Source organism: Aplysia californica, unplaced genomic scaffold, assembly GCF_000002075.1.
Source record: "Aplysia californica isolate F4 #8 unplaced genomic scaffold, AplCal3.0 scaffold00396, whole genome shotgun sequence".
Classification (NCBI taxonomy): domain Eukaryota; kingdom Metazoa; phylum Mollusca; class Gastropoda; order Aplysiida; family Aplysiidae; genus Aplysia; species Aplysia californica.
In genome coordinates, this window is record NW_004797666.1 from 158023 (window position 1) to 180696 (window position 22674).

The 22674-nt window shown below is 41.2% G+C and overlaps 2 protein-coding genes across 2 annotated transcripts in view; one reads left to right on the plus strand and one right to left on the minus strand.

The window, feature by feature from the left end:
* Positions 1-15270, minus strand: part of LOC101861969 (DNA methyltransferase 1-associated protein 1) — a 26458-nt gene extending 11188 nt beyond the window's left edge. The window contains exons 1-12 of the mRNA XM_005103908.3: positions 15160-15270; positions 11413-11542; positions 10297-10391; positions 9779-9899; positions 8538-8612; positions 7988-8206; positions 7511-7618; positions 5704-5895; positions 4470-4541; positions 3733-3805; positions 3308-3462; positions 2174-2356 (exon numbers count right to left, since the gene is read on the minus strand). Of these exons, the coding sequence (XP_005103965.1) occupies positions 2174-2356; positions 3308-3462; positions 3733-3805; positions 4470-4541; positions 5704-5895; positions 7511-7618; positions 7988-8206; positions 8538-8612; positions 9779-9899; positions 10297-10391; positions 11413-11514 (1395 nt within the window). The 5' untranslated portion in view covers positions 11515-11542; positions 15160-15270. The remainder of the gene's footprint in view (positions 1-2173; positions 2357-3307; positions 3463-3732; positions 3806-4469; positions 4542-5703; positions 5896-7510; positions 7619-7987; positions 8207-8537; positions 8613-9778; positions 9900-10296; positions 10392-11412; positions 11543-15159) is intronic.
* Positions 15271-20198: 4928 nt separating this feature from the next.
* Positions 20199-22674, plus strand: part of LOC101863919 (probable ATP-dependent RNA helicase DHX35) — a 44712-nt gene continuing 42236 nt past the window's right edge. The window contains exon 1 of the mRNA XM_005103916.3: positions 20199-20299. The gene's annotated coding sequence lies outside the window, so the exon portion shown is untranslated. The remainder of the gene's footprint in view (positions 20300-22674) is intronic.

Genomic DNA, 22674 nt, shown 5'->3' on the forward strand with positions numbered 1-22674 from the left:
ACACAACAAAGTCCAGTCGACAAAATGGAGGATAGACAGACGATCACAAGCTTGCTCGCAGCTAGATTTAGTTTTAGTAAGGTTTTTACGGCACTCGCAACTGCATAGGTGATATGAGCGACAAGGGGTGGATGTCAACAGAGAAGTCCAAGCTTCGACTATCAAGGCACCCCGGAAATAGTAGTTCACAAGTGTGACAAACATAGAAAAGAAGTAGAGGGAAATGACGATAGTAAAGAAGAGGACAGAAAAGGCAGCAGTTTCACCTACGCGGGTCCAGCACAGTATGAGCATGACATTGATAAATCAGCCCATTTACAATTCTACTGTGCATAAGAACATGTTAATATCCTCCCTTTGGGAATGGCCTAAAGACGTTTCAGTCAGTAGCACTGCCCTGGTGGAGGTGGGAGTAGATTTATACCTAATGTGTACACACACAGGGTGACTGCCAAACCGGCTTCTCCATTTTCCAGGGCCATGTTACACAACAACGTGCACACACACACACGCGTAATGACTTGAGTAAACCTATTCAGTGTGAGAGGTATAAGAACTGTGAGAGGGCAAGAGGCAGTGGCACTGAAAATCTGCCGGACTTGAACAGAAAGCTACAATATTGTTCTAATTTACTATCACCCAACAAATGAAACACAAACACTTTATTTCAATAACACGGCTTACAAGGTATGAAGGATCCCGATTCCACACAAGGCCTGCACCAACGCGCGCTTTGCAGAGGGCTCTAAATCCAATCAAAATTCAGAAATTTGCTTACAGTTTTTGTCCTCTGGTGTTGCCTTCATCCGCTCCCCCCCTCCCCCGAGTGTCTCTTTTAAAAAATCAATAATCCCTGCCCTACTCCGTAGTCCTATACTTCGCAACGCTCGACTTTTTAATGGACTTTGGCGACCCCAACAAACACCGGTGCCCACCGATGCCGTACCTTGTAGTGCCTCGCGCGAAGGTTCACTGACCTGCCACGCTGGCGAACCCGACAATCTAAAAATCGGACAAAACTTGTATTTTCTTTTCACACCCCCCCCCCCCCCACAAGTGACAGCACGGTGAAGAGTCCGAGTAATTATTAAATTTTGTTTGCACGGCGACACAGCGTTTATACTGTACAACCTGCATATTACAAATGTTGCGTTATCAGTTTATCTTCCCCAAATTTCAGGGTGGTAACGAAATCGAAAGTAGATCTTGATTTTCCCGATCGAGCCTCGGTGTCACGTACACTTCCACCTGCCGCCATAGCCGGCTTTTCGCGTGAACGAATAATTATATCACAATCGCGACCTGCAAAAACGGAGTCATGTACCGCGGCTAGGGTTCACTGAAAAGTCTTGCTGGCTTCATCACTCAGTATGCAGGCTAATTTACGACAGTTTACCAAATGTTTACTACCTTCAAGGCAAACTTACTACCATTTACGACCTTTACGACCAGGGCGCCGAATTTACGACTTTTTTACGTCTTTGTTGGACACCCTGCTAACAGAGGTGTCCTGCAACAGCTCACCATAATTTTGAGAGTTAACTACTTGGAGTAAATCATACCCCTTACTTAAATACAAGTAAATCACTTCATAAAGCTGTTTACTATTTAGTTTTATAGTAAGAGTTTTACAGCACTTGCAACATAATAAGTTCATATAAGTGCCAAAGATTAGAGGTGGAGAAAAAAGGATGACAGATGTTTGATAGGAAAGAAGGTGAAAAATACACCAAATCACCCACCAACCACCCATAAAGCTGTTTATCAGAAAAAACCCTACAAAGCAAGTGGCCAGGTGTGTATGGCATCTTAGGTCAATCCCACAAGTGCCACACTTTTTCTTTTCAAAAGGAAAAAAAAAAAGATCCAAAATAAGGGGAGATTTCTCAGCTGTGTTCTAACAGGTATTTTTTTTTCTTGACGACCTAATAACTCAGATTTAAAAATAAATAAATTTGAAGAACATCCTTGGAAAACACTTTTTTTTTGGTTTTCTTTTTGATTTAGTAAGAGTTTTATACATGGCACTTGCAACCCAATTAGGCACAAAAAGAAGGAGAAGAGATAAGGACGACGGCAGTTTTGACAGGAAAGAAGGAGCAAACCACACCAGAGCACCTGCCAACCACCCGCTTCGTGTATTCTGCTTGTCACATGGGTCAGCGGCACTTACATTTGGACTGGTGGAAGTTCCCACGACATCAATGGTGTCCATGAGAAGCTTCCTTTTGGTGGACGAGCTGACAGTGCTGTCCTGACTTGTGTCTCCGATGATGTCCTCCACCGTGGGGCTGTCCAGGGTGCTACTTTTCGGGGTGGTCGCTGGCAACAGTGAGCTGGACACAGACCCACCACTCTGCAGAGAAAGAGAAAATAGGAACGTGTGTTACACGATAAGATGAATAATTGTCCTGGCCAACATTAGCAAATGAGTATTAGCATGATTTAAGTGTGAAGGGGAAAGATCAGGATAATGTAGCTTTTCTGAGAGCATCCGAGCTAAGGAATTAATGGAGAATTATGACTGCCGAAGTCTGCCCCAGATCTAGTGCTTGATGATGATGACTTGTACGTGGGGCATACCAAAAGTTTTTGACCTGACCATGAAGGAATAAAGGTAGAAAGCTGAAATTTGGTACTAAGCTTAGTCTTTCTCTATGTAGTCGCCTCCCAGAGTTATACATGTTTGCCACCTGTGTATGGCCTTGAAAAGACCTTGAGAATAGAGGACCTCTCTATGTCAGAAACCCAGCCCTCTTCCGCTTCTTTGACCTCATCATCACTTTTTTTACATCAAAATTTTATAATACATCTCCGTAAAAATATCCTGTGGTTGCTGGGCTATAAAGGTTGAGGGTGAAACCTCACACGCTCTCTGGCAAGCCAGCCTCAACCAAGTCAACTCCCCGTCCCTGTCGAGCAGCCTGGGGACCCCTGCTCTGTGCACTGTGTATAAATATGGTGGGAGAGGGTGAATTTTGATCAATTTTTGACAACCTCCAAAAAAGCACAGACTCCAGTGCTTGTGTTTTCTAAAATATCCCAGATTCAAGTGAGTTAAGCTAACTCTTCAGGGTCTACTTTCAATTTGATCGTATCCAATATGTCAGTAAAGATGGATTTGAGAACCAGAACAATTTTAAATCTCTAACATTTTAAGGATTCACATCCATCCAAAATGTGCCAAGTTATATGCCTGGAAGCAACTATTAATGCTCCATAACACCAGCTATTATATAATACTTATTTAATTTCCTCAATCAATTACTGTCTAGTCTAAAAAAAGATGTTCTGATATTTCACAGACCTTATTAGACCCCAGCTGGTCATGTCTGTGCTTCAGGGTCTGCAGTTCGTATTCACACGTGGACATTGCCAACTTCAGCTCATACAGTAACACAATGTCTTGCCGCAGGGAGTTGAAGCCACTCACGATCTCTTCTGTCGGCATGGGATTGAACTCTGAAATGAAACAAATACAAAAATGCTCTGGAACTCTGACACTCCTTTTCTTTTCAGGAAAGCATAGCAATGGGAAGTGCAGCATATTAGCGAATATGAATCTAGAATCTTGAGCGATGTTTAAATCATAAAAAGCACTGACATGTCGCAACTAAAACTCCCATCAGGCAGGAGGTATTAGAGTAGAAGTGCATATGGCACCAGTATGAAAATCAGCTTGCCACAATTATCGAAACGAGAAAAAGACTAAAAATCACAATTGATAATTACCAAGTCCAAGTTCCTCCAATACTTGCTCAATTGCCTTTGATTTCTTCTGCCCAACTGTTGCTGGCAATTTCATCTGAAAATGTTTTTTACACAGGAAATTAATTTCCAAGGAAATAAACACAGCAGTAATTTAAATATTGTTTTTCTTCAGTAAATCTGATCCTGATAAGGATAACAGGTTTCTGAAGAAAAAGAAAGACTTACTTTTGAGAACATGAACTGCCAGGTGAGGTAGAAATGTGCTGTCAATACAATAGCAGCATAAAACATCTTATATTTGTGAAATGTTCAAGTTTATTTCAACTACAGATATGTTCCTTTATGATAAGGAAACCAAGACTCAGTACTTCACTATTTCACTAACATTACATTATTGACTGTTGAGTCCTCTGTGATAACTTAAAAATTATTGACTCAACTCTGGCAAAATGAACATCGAAGCATAATAACATACATTTGCTACAATAGTGAAGAGGGCAGTTCCAGCAGCCAATACAGAATAGACAAAGGAGAAGAAAAAGACCAGCAATGCAATTCCAGCAGATACAGACAATGTTTGGGATCCAGATCGATCTCAAAGCACTTTCTTAATTGAAAACTGAGTTCGTTCTATAGGCTCATGAGCCTCTTAAAGTAGAACACATTATTTAATTAAACTTAAAGATATAATATGAGTAATAATTTGCAGGAACTAGGCCAAACAACTGGATCACCCAAAAAGTTCCACAAAAGCTTACTCTTTGACTGCGTAAACTTGTTCCTGATGCCTTGAAATCTGCAAATTTGATTCCACCTGGCTCTGGAGTCATCTGAAATGACAACAAAGAAGGGTCCATGTATGGAAACTTCAACACAGACTGAACAAATAGTGTTTGAATTTTCTGGCTTCAAAGTTATGCACCACCTTCTCAATAAAAGAGATGAAAAATGAACAAATCAACCACCATCATCGTGACTTAAATCCTAAATGTCAGCATGACTTTGTATAAGTCAATAAAAAAGAACAATGCTAAACAAAGGGTATTAAAACAAGACAAGTTTCTTAAAATGGAATAAAGAAACATGTTATATTTTACAACTTTCAAAGGCACAGGACAGCAATGCAAGGGATTAAAGTACTGAAAGACAAGACATGAACTAGCCGAAAGGATAAGCACACCCAACCCTTAGTCTCACTTGTTTTTAATTTTAGTAGTTTTTACGGCGCTTCCAACTGCAGAAGGTCATATGAGTGCCAAGGGGTGGATGTCAACAGAGAAGTCCATACAGGGAATCAGGCTTACTCTGCTCACCTCTCTAGCTTCAACAGCACAAAGCCTGCTTTGACTATCAAGGTACCCCGGAACAGGGGGTCAAAAGAGTGTGACAAACATTTAAAAAAGTAGAGGAAAAATGACGATAGCAAGTATTAAGAACGAAAAGGCGGCAGTTCCCCGTTGCAGTTCAGGCAGTTATGAGCATGACATTGATGAATCAGCGCATTTACAATTCTACTGTCCATAAGAACATGTTAATGACTCCCCCCCCCCCCGGGAATGGCCAAAAAAACACTTCAGTCAGTGGCACCGACCTGGCGGTAGTCTCACTTGAAAAAGGTGTTAAACCTAAACATCTTTCTACTATATTTGCGATTTGTGAAATTGTACATCCACTAAAAATAAATCCTAGATTTTCAGACTTAAAACAGTTTCATTCACTGCAACAAATCTTACGCTTAACTTTTGTCAACCCTCTGACTCTGCAACTGCAAATAAATTCATTATCCCCCCCTCCCAACTGAGTTCATTTACCTGGTTCAGAAGCACTGACAGAGATGGAAAATAGAAAATACGTGAGCATTCTGTTGTTGTATCCTACTTGTTTCCGCTGGTCCTATTTTATTTACCGTATCTGCACCTGCCAATATGTGGCCATTACTAAGACTTGCTAAAATCTTTGACTCAATGACATTAGACGTGAATGTGAACTCACCCCACCATCTTTCAGCTTCAGCTCTCGTGCCTGGATTTTTTTCTTTGTGTTTTTCCGTTCTGCTTTCCTGTTGTCTGCATTGCTATCTGCTGCAGTGATGAGCTTCTGCAGATCTTGCTGTTTCTTCTCTCGTTCCTTCTTGTGCAGTTCAATCTTTTTCAATTCCCCTATCAAGAAATCTTCTTCCTCCACCTGGTGAATGAGGGAAAAAAAAATTTTGATAAGCAACCAAGAGATTTTGCTTTTCATATTACCACCACAGTAAATTATCAAATGACTTACAAATTGAGGGAAAAAATCTTGGAACATTCCTTCCAACCAGAGAACAAAGTTATTATTCAAACAATAATTTGTCATAAGAACAAACAAGCAACATTTTCTGACATGTTCAGGGCTGCAAAAAAGGCTAATGGTCATGAACCCAAGGAGGGCAATATGACAAAATTGATAGGAAAAATAGCTTCTCCAGGAATTAATTTTCATATATTTTAGCCCATTACGATCAGACTAAACATTGTGAGCCAAAAGACCACAGTGTCTTTTTTTCAGGAGGCAAATGTGATCCAGACAATAGTGGTTATCGCACATTACTCACCTTTATACCCCATGACATTACTGAACAATATACCTAATTTGTTCCTCAGGCTAAATAACAGGTTCTAAATATTACAGTCCATGCCGGCTTTAAGCACTGTCATCGGGAGAAAGCATAAGTGTGCTTAAATCCGAAGCGTGCTTGAGTGCGAAGTAGACATAATCCAGAGATTTTCAGGTAGAAAATTTCCCGTGCTATTTCCCTTTGTTTGTAAGTAGGCCTATAGCGGTCCCGCAAAAGTGTGCACTGGTATTTTTACCCGCCATGGTAGTTTTTGTTTGCTTGTTTGTTTTTGTTTTGTGGTCGAGTGGGAAATGAAAACTCAATTTAGACGGCCAGTCACGATACAGCACACTAGGCCTACACGCTGCCTGTGCGTACCACTGCCCGCTGTGCCACATTCATACCACCGCCTTCATCCCACCTTGCGCGTGATACACAATCAGAATTAATGGATAGCGAAGGTCAAAGGTGAAATCGCAGCCAGCCTCCCTTTCTCGTCTCCCCGACTCTGTATTTTTAAGTCTGTGTGTAACTTTGCCCTAGGCTAGATCCTATGTCCACGCACACGGCTGTGTGCATCTCTCTGCCTTCCTCTCCGCCCGTGTGAGTGTGTGTGTCTCCATCACTGGCATCACTTGCGTTCTCTGTGTTTCTCTTAACACACTCCACTGCTGCAGTGTAGACCGTGTTCGAACTTCGATGGGTCATCGTGAAAGTATTGACTGTCTTGTTGTAATGAAGCGTGCCTAAAGCCGAAGTTACCGTGCTTAAAGGCGTGTAATTTTTAGAGCAAAAATTTGGTAAGAGCCGTTTAGTGTGCTTAAGTCCGAAACGTGCTTTAAGCCGGCACGGACAGTAATAACTTTTAAGAAAAAAATAATTTATATATTATCTATCTATGTCAGTCGTAGTGAAAGCTTTAATGCTTTCAAAAAGAATGTTTTCAATGCCAACACAAATTTAATCAAAATAATCTGTTCTACTCCACTAGGCTGTATGTTCATATGTTAATAACTGAATGTTCTGCACTACATGTATATAAAGAAAACAGATTCTTCTATCCTATCAACAAACTATTGTTCTCGTACACAATGAATGAAATCTATTTTATCAACAAAAGAAAGTTCTCTTAACTTACAAAAAACTTGCAAAGTATGGAAGAAAGAAAGTTTTCTCCAACATTAATAGAGAAGGGTGAAAAATGCTTACCTGTTCCTGAGTTCGGTCAAACAGTTTGGTGAGCTGCAGTTTTCTCCTCCTCTCATGCTCAGCATCAAATGCCTTCACTTTAGGCTCAGTGCCCTGAGGGGCTCTCACCTGTAAGGAGCATACACATGTGAAAACACATCTACAGATCATCCACAACCCCCCCCAACAAATAAATAAATAAATATAACAAAAAATGAAAAATTGTCATAGTCTCCTCAACTATCCCTTTGCTAAGCAATTCTGAAATGGAAGTACCTCAGATCTTTTAAGAAAAAGTTGATAAACCAACAATCAAAAGAAGTATATTTCAACAGATTAAAGGGGAAAAAGGGTGACTTTTGAAAAAAAAAAAAAATTACAAATATAGAAATGATAATAATTTGACACAACATTCATGACAGCACCAAAAGCAAAACTTAACAATCAATAAAGTCTGCGCATCAAAACACTTTAAAACATAACAAACCATATCATTACCTTTGAAAGAATATTGCAAACATTGTAATATCTCTCCTTGAGGTCTTCAACACTGTGATCCCTGTACTTGTCTCTGTCCCAGCGATCGTGGACAATTATAAAACGCACATCAAACCTCTTGCACAGGTCAAACATATGGTCTGTTTCCTGTCTGGTCCAGTTCTCATCATGCAAATGTTGCTGGTATTCCAGATCTGAGAAGACTGGCACATCCACTGTCTGAAGAACAAGGTCTGACATGACACACATGACACTTACAAGTTTTATCTTAAATAGAGAATGTATTACAAGTAGCACAGTACTCTGCAGACTGTGATATCACACAGAAAGCTAGAACTTAAAGAAAAAAAATTAACATCTTTCATAATCAGCATGACAGCGTTTCCAATGGAATTACAAAAATGAATCAATTCTGTGAACTAATTTTTTTTTACCAAGAAAAGAAAAACAAATTTTTAAAGAAGCAATAAGAGCTGTGTTTGTTTTTTACAGTCAGCCCACATAATAATAGCTAAATTTAGAGCTAAAAATATGTAACTCCTATTTGTACCTTATTAAACCTGGCAAAAGGGTAGTCTTTGCCCTCGTCAGCAACTCGTCCCCAGTGGTAAAACACAGCTCCATCCTACAGACACACAGAACAACAACCAAATTGCAAACAGACTTACGATAATCGTGACGAAAGATAAAACAAGTCCACCAAAACATGACAAACCAAACGCTCAATAACCAATTTCTTTGGAAAAAACAAAAACCAAACCAAAAAAAATGTACAGATTTACATGGTCATGAACAAACCAAACAAATGGCATATCTTGTTACATGCTTTGAGACATGGAAGCGCAATATAAAATATACCTATTACACAAGACCCTCTTTAGATCTTTAGATGCATATATTCCTGTCTTGTTTAGTTTAGTTTGAGTAAATTTTGATTTTTAATTTTAGTAGAGGTTTTACAGCGCTCGCAACTGCATAAGGTAATATGAGAGCCAGGAGATTAGAGGTGTTACAAGAGAGTAACAAACATAAAAGAGAAGAATGGGGGATAAGGACGAAAGAGGTTTGATAGGAAAGAAGAAGCAAACCATACCAGAGCACCTGCCAACCACCTACTAGTGGATTTTACGGTACTTGCAACACAATAAGGTCACATCATTTGAGGTGTTACAAGAGAGGAGCAAACAGAAAAAAGAAGGAGGAGAAATAGGAAATAGATGTTTGATAGGAAAAAAGGAGCGAACCACATCAGAGCACCCGACAACTACACACTTCCTGTCTGAATCAACATGTAATTTAAATCATATGAGAAAGAGGCAGAACTAAACTCATTAGAAAAATATGCCAGCAATTTCACAACAACAGCAAGGAACAATTAATGAAGCTGTAAAGAGAGGCAGTAAGTTGAAATAGGAATGCAAAAAGTATGAGAGGATTTTCATTTAACCCTATCCGTACATCGTGTTTTACTATCGTATCCATACCATGTGAGGAACTCTGTGCCATCGCTTTCCAAATAGGAAATTTACTCATTAATCCGATCCGTAGGCTTTGCATAGCAGCAGTCTGTCAAAATGATTTTTTATAAAATACTGAAAGTTTCAAAGGGATCTTCGTACTAGAAGTATTCTAAAATGTGAAGAACACAATCCTGGGGGTACAAAATGACCCCAGGGTGTACGGAGAGGGTTAAAAACAACTATTAAAGAAAAGGATACAATGCTCTACACAACACAAAAACCTGCATGAAAAAGTAAACTTAGAGGATGGAAGTGCATCAAAACAACAAACTTTTCTGGCTGGATTTGTGAAAGGCATCCATTTCCAAGGCCTAACTTTACTGCTGCCAATGCGAGCTTTCATCTGTTTGTAGCCTTGTTTAGAGTCTGATGGGATGATTGGTGGGGCATCTCTGCATGAAAGGGAACAACGTAAAGAAACAAGTCAGTTTCAAAGTTAATGTAAATTTATACAACACAAAATGATTCTTTTGCAAGCTTAGGAATTTTCTTATGCACTACTGACAACTTGAACCTGAAAAGTTAACTTTTTAGTAGTGAAAGGATTTTACAATTGCACTATAAGTATCTGTTGCAGATACCTTCAACTTACCATGAATAATTTTGACAGAGGCATCGCCACAATTATTTGTCTCAATGACTGTGTTCTTCAAATTGGGGACAGCCTTTGCTAACACAATGATCACTAGATAAAAGTTGGCTGTAGAATCAGTTTTGTTCAGTTACCAGACTGTTTGTGTTACTGATGCTGCAACAGCATTTAATATAAGACAGGTAGCTCTGACATACGTTTGGTAGCGAGAGTCATTGTGTAGCAGTCCCCACAGCTCGCGGTGCATTCCCTCCGGACGCTTTGTGGCTGCATCAGGTTTCTTCACTTTTTTCTGAAAAAAAAATAAAAAAATAAAAACATTCAATGCTATTAAGGAAAGGAGTCAAAGCTAACTGCATTAAGTTAAGAACCAAGAGCCCTCACTGTTTAAAATATAGAGATAAAAGAATGAAGCTGGTAGCTCAACAGCTAGGCTTCAGGAAATGAAATGTAATATAAGTTGAGGGAAGAAAACTCATTCTGGGCCCAAAGACAGATGCATCTTTGGGAAAGGCATTTAACTCGAAGAGTTAAAAAATCTTGTCAACATGTTAAAGTTTGAGTACCTGTAAAACCAAAGCTTGTCAGAAAGTAAAGAAAGTTTCAGAATGTCTTAAGGTCTGTCAGTGAATCAACAGCAAGGTAGGGAAACACATGTGTCTGGTCACAACCCGGTGGAATCAGGAGCTCATCAATTTTTGGGAATAATATATATGGAGTGACCGATATCGTCTTAAAGTCTGTTCATTTGCCTTGCTTTTTTAAAGAAAGAATACTCATGTATCTTGAATAGGAGTCGAGATATTTGCAATTGAAGGAGGCGGGCTTCGACCGATGTCTGAAATAAAGTTAGCGAGAAAATAGCCGCCTAATTTTTGTGAATTCCTAAGCTGTAGTGTCCTTGGAAACTGCAAATTTATTTGTTTTGCCTTTGATCAACATTTTTCAGTAAAATCCACAAATGAAAGTGTTTTTTTTATGGACATAAAAGGTGTTAAGGCAATAACAAAGAATTTTCAAGATGAAAATTGCACAAAAGGCGAGAAAGTAGGCCTACCAATTTCTTTCATTTCACAATTTTGATGAGCGCTCGATTTCACCATGATACCAATACCACATATATATAGTATATAAACGCAATTTATTTATGAAAATTAATGTATTTATATTGATGGAAAAAGAATGTAAAAAAATAAATGAACAGCCTCATAATAATAATTTAATAATTAAATAATTAGTTGCCAAAATGTAAGTGATCTATGGAGCTTAATCAGAAGGAAACATCAAAATTAAGTAAAAAAATAAAAACTTGCCTTCTTTCCATCATTCATGAGAGATTCTTTCGTGACATATTCACTGGCTCCCTGACCAGAGTCCAGCTCCAGGATATCTCTCACATCAATACTCGTTGCCATTGTCGTCAGAGTACTTCAGCAAGACGAGCTGCAAAATCATTAAAGTAAAAGAGTACAACTTTTAATTAAAAAAGTGCTACTAGAAAAATACAAAGAAATGACTTTGGGCGTTTAGGAAACATAATCTAATTCAGTTGGGTTTCGCAGCTCCTCTGAATAAGGAGTAATGGAGAGTCAGAAAATTAAAATTACTCTGTCATTTGGGAAGATCTATCTTTGAACTTTTAGACTCACTACAGAGACTAATCCTCTCAGTCCTCTGTCTTTGATAAAAACTCGACTGTCGCTGCAGATATTGGGAAAAAACGTTTTTCAAAGAATGATGCAATTTCTCCAGCAGTAGGCTATGTATTGATTCAACATATTACATCATTTTAAATTTGATGTTCCTGGGGAAGATTATGGGCTACCCCTGCCCTGGCCCTTGGTCGCATTTTCAATCACAGTCATCACGACCGTGCCACCGTGCCCTTTGACTTTGACCCACGACCCTGGCACCTTGAGGCTAATTGGTCAATCTAATCATGTGGTCCACTATTCTTATTTGCTCGCGACTCTGCTGGCTTGGCCTACTCCTGGTCCGGCAAAGTACAATGGAGGGCTAGAGATGCGCACGAGAGCTCATTTGCATAATTCTGGCCCCGCGGAAAATTGCATTTTTGAAATAGAAAAATTGCAAGGTAAACTGCCTAAAAATTGCAACTTTCCCATCCCAGGCGCATTAATATGGGCTTAACATTTCTAGTTTAAAAAACATGACAATTTTGAGTACCGGTAGCATAAAAGCAGCACCGCCTTTAAAAAAATCATGACCCACAATACAAATTCATCTTATGTTATTAACAACATTTACTATAGTAACAACACACGAGTACGTTAACAATAAAGTTATCGACCAAATATAATATGAAAACGCGTGACACAAAATAATGGAACCCTCGGTTTTCGTAATAGTTTTTAAATGAAGGCATAAAATTTGACCAAATTTAGTACATACCGGGTACTTGGTTCATGCAAAAATCTAGAAGTGTATGAGGTTTAGTCTATAAAAAAACAAAAAATTGACAAGGATTTTCGAAACAACCTCTAAATACAAAATAAGCTTTTATGCTCCAATCAAATCAGATCCTGATCTATTTTTTTCTTGAAACCTTCGATACACCGGTAATCTGTATTTAGATCTATTTCAGATATTTTCTGTTTTAAAACCAGCATGGTATTGTTTTAACACTAAGTCAAATCAGAAAATACAGCAAATTTGCCCATTTATAAACAATAGTAATACATGTACTAAAGTAGATCTAGACCATTTCTATAGCACCCACTCCCGTGTGAACGCAGCTTAAGGCGTTTTACATAACGAGGTGTTTACGTACACATGGTACGCGGACACCTAGCCTCAGTGTCTACGTACACGGTAACCGGCAACCGGGCAGTTAAGAATTCCAAGTTCAGTTTTTGTCATCCGGTGTTGCCTTCAACTCCAGCCCTCCCCCGACTGTACCTTTAAAAAAAAATCAATACTTCCCCCATTCCGGAGCTCTATACTTCGTAGCGCACAGACTTTGAATGAAAACTTTGGTGACCCCAACCGGTACTCACAATGTGATGCGAAAGCACAGGTTCACTGACCAGTAACGATGGCGAGCCCGACAAGACGCGTGTATAACTTTCTTTTTTTATTTCAACAAGTTGCAGAACAGGACAAATATTGGTTTGTTTTCATTCCGGTTACCGTGTACGTAGATACTGAGATTAGGTGTCCGGTTACCGTGTATGTAGACACATACATCGTGTACAAACAATATTCACGCGCGCGCGCACACACGCACAAACACTCATGTACACCTCACACACCTACTTTCTTATCACACGCGCACGCTTATACACATTAGATAAAGGCCTAGCCCAGAGAAGGCCACCTTCTCGGCCTAGCCTATGTCTCAATTTGTGTTACACATGATGCATTCCGGCCTGAATTTCCGGTTATAGCTTTTAGAGTACGCTCAGTAGGCTTGAGCTGGGCCGATACCATGATTTACGTAGGCCTATCGGCTCTGTACTCGCACCATTTTGTATTTAAAATTGTTAAAATTAAAGCGTTGATGTATTTTTGTCTAAAATTGCAAGAAATTGCGGGTTTGTTGCGGAACTCGACCAAAAACGCGGCCACAAGACCGCGATTTCCTGGGGGGCCAGATAATTGAAACCCCTTCACCCCTGCTAGCGACTTGGCGAGTATCTACCCCGATTTTCCGCTCATGTACTGTGTGTGTCTTTAAATTATTGTTGCCAGGCCCTGAAACCCCCTCCCCCTTCCCCCCACTGTTGTTACATTGATATGTAAACACAACTGTCCGCTCATGCTAGTGTTTTGCAATTGTGTGTTTTCTTTAATATTTCCAGGGGGGCAAGCCCCCCTGAACATCCCCCTCCCCACTGTTGGTATGATACACGGTGGTCAACCAAAGTTAAATCCCCTGCTCACCCTCATCCACCACCTTTCGCTCACCTCGCCTCGCCAGTCGTCGCTGGCTTTCGCTGTGCGTGCGCGAAGTCGCCCGCGGAACTACCTTTTGTACTATAAGTGCGTAGTTAGGCTAGGCGTGCGTAGTAATCGCAGGCCGAGACCGGTGGTCCGGTAAGGTACAATCCAGCCAAAATAAAAGATAAGGTCATCCCCTGTTTTCTCCCAAATCGACAATAATCGCCTCCGAAGTGACTATTCGGACTCAAGTCCGAATATGAAAAAATGTTATTCGGACTCTGATTCTTGTCCAGCATGACATCACTTCCGACTTCCTGTGAATCGTGACTCCGGCTTCCTGTCCTGCCTCACTCGTGACTCACCTCAGGCTGGGTAGAGACTGGGATCACTTCGGGCAAAATGGCGTTTTGTGCAGGAGCCGAGTTTTTATCTTATGATGAATTTGAGGCCGGCCTGAAAAGTTATATATCTAGCGCTTCTAATAAATGTTTATTTGTCAAGAGGTCACCAGAAACAATTAAAGATGGCTCGTTAGCATGTGTCGGGGTCGGATGGGCGGCCTGCACACGTGTGGCTGTGTGTGCGTGTCGGGGAGGGGGGGGTGCACTATCGGTCCGGGTGAGAATAGCCAAAAGACTCGCCTGCGCTATTCTCACCCCGGGTGAGAATAGAGGTGGCCTTACCTTAAGGGATGAGAATAGTGCAGGCGAGTCTTTTGGCTATTCTCTGGGGTGAGAGGTAGATCGTTTTTCTATTCTCACCCCGGATGAGAATAGCCACTTCCTTACCCTAAACTGTCTACTCAGCTACAAAATCACTCAATTTTTCGCCAAACAAAGGGGGGGGGGGGGGTGGGAACTACCGAAAAAAAGCCTTTAAGGTCGTGTTTGACTTGGACTTGGTCTGGGAAAGAATGGGCATCCGAGTCCCATTCAATGATTCCATATAATCTAGACACTCCATGACTCTGTCTAATTTTTAAGTCTAAAGTAGATCTACAATCTAGACTATCTAGATCTAGATCTAGAATCTAGATCTAGTCTTATTCGATTCAATATTCACATAATGATCATGACAAATTCAAAGTCAAAGATGTACAATAATATTCGGAACCAGACAGTAAGTGCACTTTCTTTGACAGAGAATGTTCGACTCACACTTTTCTTGGGAGCCCAAAGGCAAAGAGCCAAATTATATATCAACAATCAACAAACGCTAAATTCACCGGAAATGCTCTGCCTGCGCCGGGCAGTTCCATGTTTTATAAATATTATTTTTGATTTTAAAAAACTACACATCTAAAAGAGGTATGTTTTTATTTTGTTTGAAAATCTAAAAGTGTTGAGATTCGAGCAAAAAGTAATTCATTAGGACAAAAAAATTCAGGTAGAAGTGCGCTGAGTTCATGCTTAACCTATGATGTGTCCTGATTTGATTCTAATCGAAAATATTTATTAGAAAAAGCGGAACAAAATATGGGATTTTATAGCTCGACTCGACAATAGTGATGGGCCGATACCACAAATAAGGTATCGATTCAATACCTAGTATTTGTTCAAGGTATCGATACCAATATCCCGATACCTAATGCTATTAATAACATACGGCCCGGGGTAATTATAAGTAAAGTTGTTCCCGCATCTGATCCACATCCTCAACATTTCCACCATGACAAGACTTTCTCAAAGAACTGGTGAACAGGACTCCAATATAGATCTTGCCCTGATCAAAAACAGGTGGCGAAGCTTTTACGCAATGGAGTGTACAGGCAGATCACGGTAGCGACCACCTACCATGCTCAGTTCTTATATCAAAGGGTGGAAAGACAGTGAGACAAAAGGTCAAGAGTGTGTTTAAGTACAAACCAGACACCTCGGTCTTGGGAGGCCAGAGAAAGAAGGCCTGGAACAGAAAACCCTCAAGATCTAACGTTACGCAGCCACCATGGTGGAGCAATGAAATCGATTGCCTGTGGAAAGAGAAGAGGAATGCTGTTAAGGACTGGCAAAGAAAGAGGAAGAACCCCATTGTCACTGAGGAAGAAATGGAGGCTGCTAGAGAGAAGATGAGGCAAGCCCGGGATATGTTCAAAGCTGAAGCACATCTGGCCAAAACAGCAAAGTGGGAAGAGTTTGTAAAAAACATTGCAGCTGAGGAGGCACTCTCAACGTTCTGGAAACTGCAAAAAAAGATGTGTGGACAGGGTCACTCAAAAACCACTGTGAATGTGAAGGACGGGTCAGGAAATACATGTACACTCCAAACTGATGAGGAGAAAGGTAGGGCTTTCTTGGACCGATTCATCCATCAAACACACCAGGGAAATATTGACTCAAGAAAGGAAGTTGAAAGAGATGTTTCTAGAGTGCTGACACCAGAAATGTATGCAAACTACGAGGATGTGATATCTACAGAAGAGGTTTCCAGAACGATATAACATGCCAAGGACAGTACTGTGCTGGAGGGCCGGATGGTGTAAGATATTGCCACATGAAAGAGGCAGATGATGAGATGATTGAAGGAATAACAAAATACTTCAACAAAAGCATTGGCACTGGTGAAATCCCTGAAGAATGGTTGCACAGCTGGTTGATACCAATCCCCAAACCAGGAAAAGACCACTCGGCTCTCAGTGGTTACAGGATGATAGCCATGCAGAACACCTATGGGAAAATTCTGGAAAAGATAGTTGCCGGACGAATATCGGCACACTTAGAGAGGAAGTCCCTGTTGCCAAATGAGCTTGGCAGCTATAGACCCCATCGAGAAACCTCAGTGAATGCGGCTGTCATGGCATCTATGAAGGCTTTCAGCAGCGGAAGGAAACTGTTGTGACGGCACTTGACCTTGAGGATGCTTACAACCGAGTCAGCTATAAACGTTTGATCGACCGTCTCCTGGAATTTGATGTAGACATATGGCTGGTGAGATGGGTAGCAGTAGCCCTGGTGGAGAGAAAAATGGCCCTGAGACAGGGTGAATGGACTTCATATCCGGTATCAATTGCTCCAGGACTGCCTCAAGGATCCCCCTCTCTCCTGTGCTTTTCAATGTGTACACTGCACAGGTAACGATGCAACAGAAAGAATCTGGACGTGTCCTGAGCTTTGCGGATGATATAATGACATACGAGCACGGAGATGACAGACTTCATATGGCAAGGAACATGGAGAAAAGACTTCACTCAGTCGTAAAATGGTGCAACCCAAATGAAGCAGTCATCAATCCTTCAAAGGCGCAGGTACTTTGGTGTTCCCTCAACAACAGGATTGTCCAACTCCACCAATCACTTGCAACTATGAGATTATCGACAGACAGTCAGAGCTGAAGTATCTGGGAATCGTCTTCGACAGGTCGTTGTCCTTCAACAAGCATGTGAATCATGTGGTAACAAAGGCCAAACGAGGTGTTGGTGCAATCAAGACCACGGCGGCCGCTCTGATTCCGCAAAGAGTGCTCTTCCTGATGTTGCAGCTGGTCGTCCTGTCTGTCATTGATTACAGATTGGGATGTCTCACGCTGTCCGACACAGAGATCGCAAAGCTGGATCGAGTGCAGAATGAGGCAATGAGAGCAGTGCTGGGCTGCACCAAAGACACTCCAATATTGTGCATGCGCTACTTGCTAGGTTTAAGTGGCATCAGAGTACGCCATAGGATAGCTCAGGCAAAGATGTATCTCAGTGTAATGGGCAAGAAGGATCATCCACTTCACAAAGCACTTCATGACAACAGGAGAGTCAGAATCAAGAGAGGAAAATCTTGGATGGCGGAAGCAGAGGATTCCCTGAGAACAATCTGTGTACCTGAGAGCCTACCACTAGGCGAAGAATGGGAGCAGGTGGCCGGAGAATACAGGGACCTCACCAAGGTCAAAATAAGCATGGGCCGAGACAGAAGAAATGTTGCGGCTGCCATCAACGAGAGCGATATCAACGAGATTGTTGACACAAACTCAAAAGCAGGGGATCCTATAATTTATACAGATGGTTTAGTGAAAAGAGATAGCCAGAGAAGTGGATGGGGATTTGTTGCATTCGCCAACAATAAAATCATACACAGTGCATCTGGAGCCTGCAGCAGGACTACATCAAGTATGCGAATGGAAATTGAAGCCATCACGAAAGCACTTGATTGGATGACCCAAGATCGCCCCCACACAACCCATGCTGTTCTTATCACTGATTCCATGTGTACCCTCAGAAGGATCGAAAAAGGTTCCCTGAGAACGGAACGGATTCAAGCTATCGAACCAACGCCTATACGATCGCTCACATGGATTTTCTGCCCTGGCCATGCAGGTGTTAGGGGAAATGAAAAAGCCGACAGATTGGCTGGTGAGGCCACCTTAGTTGACAATACGGTTCAACCAGATAGGGTCGAGATCCTGAAATGTCTTTCTCGCCAACTGATTGGGGAGGAAGATAGGGAGGCAGAGGCCAGTACTGCCGTGGAGAGGGTGATGCTTTTGGGAATAAAAAAAGGAAGCGGAAAATCTGGCATCCTTGCAGGAAAGAACAGAAGAACGTTCGTCCAGATGTGCACTGGCACAATCAGTAGAAGGACCCTTTGGAGAGAGCAACGGAGCATCAATGGACATGTCCGGAGTGCAGGGATGTTGCTTCCTGAAACAAGAACAAGAACAAGAAGATCCGAACATTGGGGATTGCCTTGTTAGTGAGACAACTTCCTAGGCCTTCGGCATATTGTGGTAGGGTGGCAAGTTCCTTTCCACGCCACCTTTATTTCCCCAACTCGAAGTCAGGTACCCATTACTGTTGGGTGGACAGGAGGGGGTGAAAAAAATCTGTGTCCTAACCGAGGCTCGAACCCGGACTTTCCGCTCCTGAGACGAGCGCACTAAATGCTCCGCCACCGCACCCTTCGGGTTATAAGTAAAGACAAAAATATAACTATACTCTTCCAAGTATATAGGTAATCACGTCTGGACAGGTTGTGACTATTATTAGCTGAGACTCAAAAAAAGCTATTTGGAGAGAGAGAGAGAGAGAGAGAGAGAGAGAGAGAGAGAGAGAGAGAGAAAGAGAGAGAGAGAGAAAGAGAGAGAGAGAGAGAGAGAGAGAGAGAGGGAGAGAGAGAGAGAGAGAGAGAGAGAGAGAGAGAGAGAGAGAGATCGAGAGAGAGAAAGAGAGAGAGAGAGAAAGAGAGAGAGAGAGGGGAGGGGGGGGGGAATAATATCATCTGAGAAAGACAAAAAAGTAATTGGAGGAGAAGCATTGAGAAGAATTTCGAACAAACCAAAATGTAAGTATTTCGAAACATTATTACCAGGAAACGGTCTTGGTTTGAAACCAATCTGAAGTCTTTCTAAAAACCTTTTTAACGCCCCCCCCCCCAGACTTTTTAAAATAAACCGGGGTCCCCCTTGAGGATTTTGAAAAATCCCTAGATTTCATGAAAAGCTTCACTATTTTCGTTAAATGAGGTAAAAATCACTTGATTCATTTAAAAAACCTGCCCCCCCCCCCCCCCCCCCCCCCAAGAAAACCTATCATTTTGTTAAACAAAAAATTCTCAAAGCCCAATTTAAATCACTAGCTCTGGCAGCCATGGGATAAATAGCACCAAAGAGTCTACATAATCTTTGATAACACCAAAGATAGTGAATAACAAGATGGGCCACTCAGCCAAAAAAGTGTCCGCAGGAAGTATGCTCTTTGCTTCAGATGGCGCTGCAGTCTGTTTTGAAGCTCTCTTTCGTTTTTCCAGAAGAAGAATAGGAATAGCACCTCCTTGCGTGCGCAGATCGACTGCTGTTCATCAGCAGTTCGGGTACGTTCAGTGCGGAGTTTTAGTTTTTTTATTTTAATGACCTCTCTCCTTTCATTCTAAAGTCAAATTAAACGAAGAAAACCATCACCCTTTCCTCTGGTAGAGTTTTTTTGTCAGCGTAACCATTTTAAAAAAGCGTTCTTCCGAAATTTATCCCAAAACTTGCTAGTTTCACTTTGATTTTTTAAAACTCAAGTAGGGTAACTCTGTTCGCAAAGAGTGCGCTTTTGTGAAGAGGGCGCCACCAAATTTTGAGGACACTTTTTTAATTGGCTCAAAGAGAGAAGTGGCCCATCTTGTTATGTACTATCATTGATAACACACAGGTATCGATGTTTAGAGTAGGTATCGATACCGAAATATCCATAAGTATCTAAATATCAATACCTAGAATCGATACCTGCCCATCATTACTCGACAATCGACAGTTTGAGTTGGTGTGAAATGAAAACGAAAGTAAAACGACACTTTTCAAAGTATAAAGTTGGCTATCATTTTAAATAGTGTAAGTACCATGCTAGGGTAAGATTCCATGCTATTTTGTACGCATGGGAGGTCTTCATTTGTTTTATGAACTCTTTATTTTTTAAATTGATTTTCGTTTCCTCCAAGATGAAGGCTGTCTTTGAAAGAAAAGCTCAGAGTCTAGAAATCTACTCTTTGTACTTTAGATTAGACTTTAGACTTTTCTATTATTTTTGCGCTTTTTCATTCACATTGTTCGCAGTCACTTCACAGCAGATCTAGATCTAGATCTAGATCTAGATCTAGTCATGAGTGACAGTAGTTGTTAACTTACTTGTTCTAGATCTAGATCAACTGACGACAGTCCACTATATCGCCTTGCCTTGTCAAAGCCTTCTAAGGGGGCTCTCGTGGCCTAGAGGTTTAAAGGCAGGGGTTTACATCTCATTTGAAGGTCCCGAGTTCGAATCCGGGTAGCGATTGAACAATTTTTCCTTTCACCTCCTTTCCTGCTCAGTAGCAAGCAGCAATGTTTTGTCTTCTGCTTTCGTCTACACTTTTTGCCCCCACCCCCTCACCTCCTTTGCCCCCTCCTCCGGTCTCCTGACTCTTTCTAGTCTTTTTACTGCTATTCCTTGGGGCCTTCTTACTGAGCCTGCTGTCTTTCAGCCGCACCCCTGATCTTCTGGTCGGAAAGATTTTACACCTAGCCTTCTCGGGCATGGGCGAAAAATGTTGGAGGTCTCCTGTGCAAGTTGTGCATGATGTTAAAGATCTCTTGGGCTTCGGCTGCCACCCCCTGTGTATGATGTACCTTATGAAGTTGCGAGTGCCGTAGAACACTTACAAAAAGAAATGAAAGAAGCCTTCTTATTATTTATGTCGTCGTACATTAGATCTAGGATAATATTTAAATTTACAATGTTTAAATAATTTCACATTATGTAGTACCCTTAAAAATTGTAGTTATCCTGCTAGGGCGGTTCGCCAACTGGGCAAGACCAGCAGGGCAGGGGCGGTTTATCAATTGTCACTTTTTGTATCAGCTGGACGACAGTTGAAGAGATTTATGGCTGATTAATTTTAGTTTTCATTCTGTTTCCAGAAAATTTAAACTTTAATGATTTATTGTCAACATTCACAAAGAAGTACCTTTGTCGATTTGAAGGCCCTCAAAAATGAAAAGAGGGGTTCACTGTTGAGCTGTTGCTCTTCAATCTCTTTCCTTCGTCTCTGCATCATCAACGATGGCTTTCTACTTTATTGTCACCGCCTCCTGTCTCCATAATGATAAACAACTTCGTGCAAACGGCGCGTACATAGCCAGCGATTTCACAAATTGCCCACAGGGCGCAAAGAGGAGAAGCCTCTATTTGCTAGTGTGGCTTGTCAGTTGCTTACTTTATATTGAAGACTAAGACTGTCTTGAACAGTTAGTACACATAAATTTAATACCGGTACATTCAATTAGATAAAGTATTCCATGGTACAGGAATATTGTCAGTAAAACTGTCTCTAGTCATGTCAGACGTTTATTGTCCACATGGGTCTTAATTTGTATTTCCTGCTAGTTTTTAATCACCCATCTGCTAAAACCTGATCTAGCCAAAACCCTAGTCTGGTGATTTCAGTAGTAATTGGCCAGTCATGTTACGAGGAGGAAATTTTACCAAGGGTAAGAGTGCCAAACTAGGGAGAGGCACTCGGCTAATTTAATGGAGTCTGGGCCACTGAAACAATACTTCTCCCCCTCCACTCATTCCACATTTCACTAACCTTGGCCAGGCACCTAGTTCTATAATAAGCATTTGATACTGTTCCCCACTTAATACACTGCACAGTCTTCTGATGAGCAACTGGAGACTAGAGAGTTTGATAATGGAATTCTGTGCTAAATCCTGTGCGTGTGCATTAAGTACATGAAAATTGTTTCTTCAGACTATAGATCGTTTTTATCTCTTTACTTTAACATTATGTAGAAATACGAAGATTGTCAGAGCTCAATCAATGCATTTGGTGTGTTTGTGTGTATGTGTGTGTTGGGAGGGATAGCGAAGATGAAGGTATAAAAAATGAATGTGTCTGTGTGTGTACGGGGGTGGGGTGGAGGTGGGGGTAAAGGGGAGGAGACATGGAGAGGATGTTGATGTGAATGACAGCCTGTCAGTTCTAAAACTACAAGCTGCCCCTAAGTAGCAGACAGTACTGAACTGTCGCTATCTGTGACCACTGTAGTCTAATATCTAATTCACTCTGTCTCTGGTCACTGTTCCCATAATCCACGAGGATCATAGGGGCACTGTTTGTATGACAGAGAGCCTTTTCAGGTGTCTCCACTTTTCACGTTTTTTATGCGAGGGCCTACGTTTGGACGAAGGGTTTCCCTGTCCATTCCGCTATGTTTTCGGTCCACCT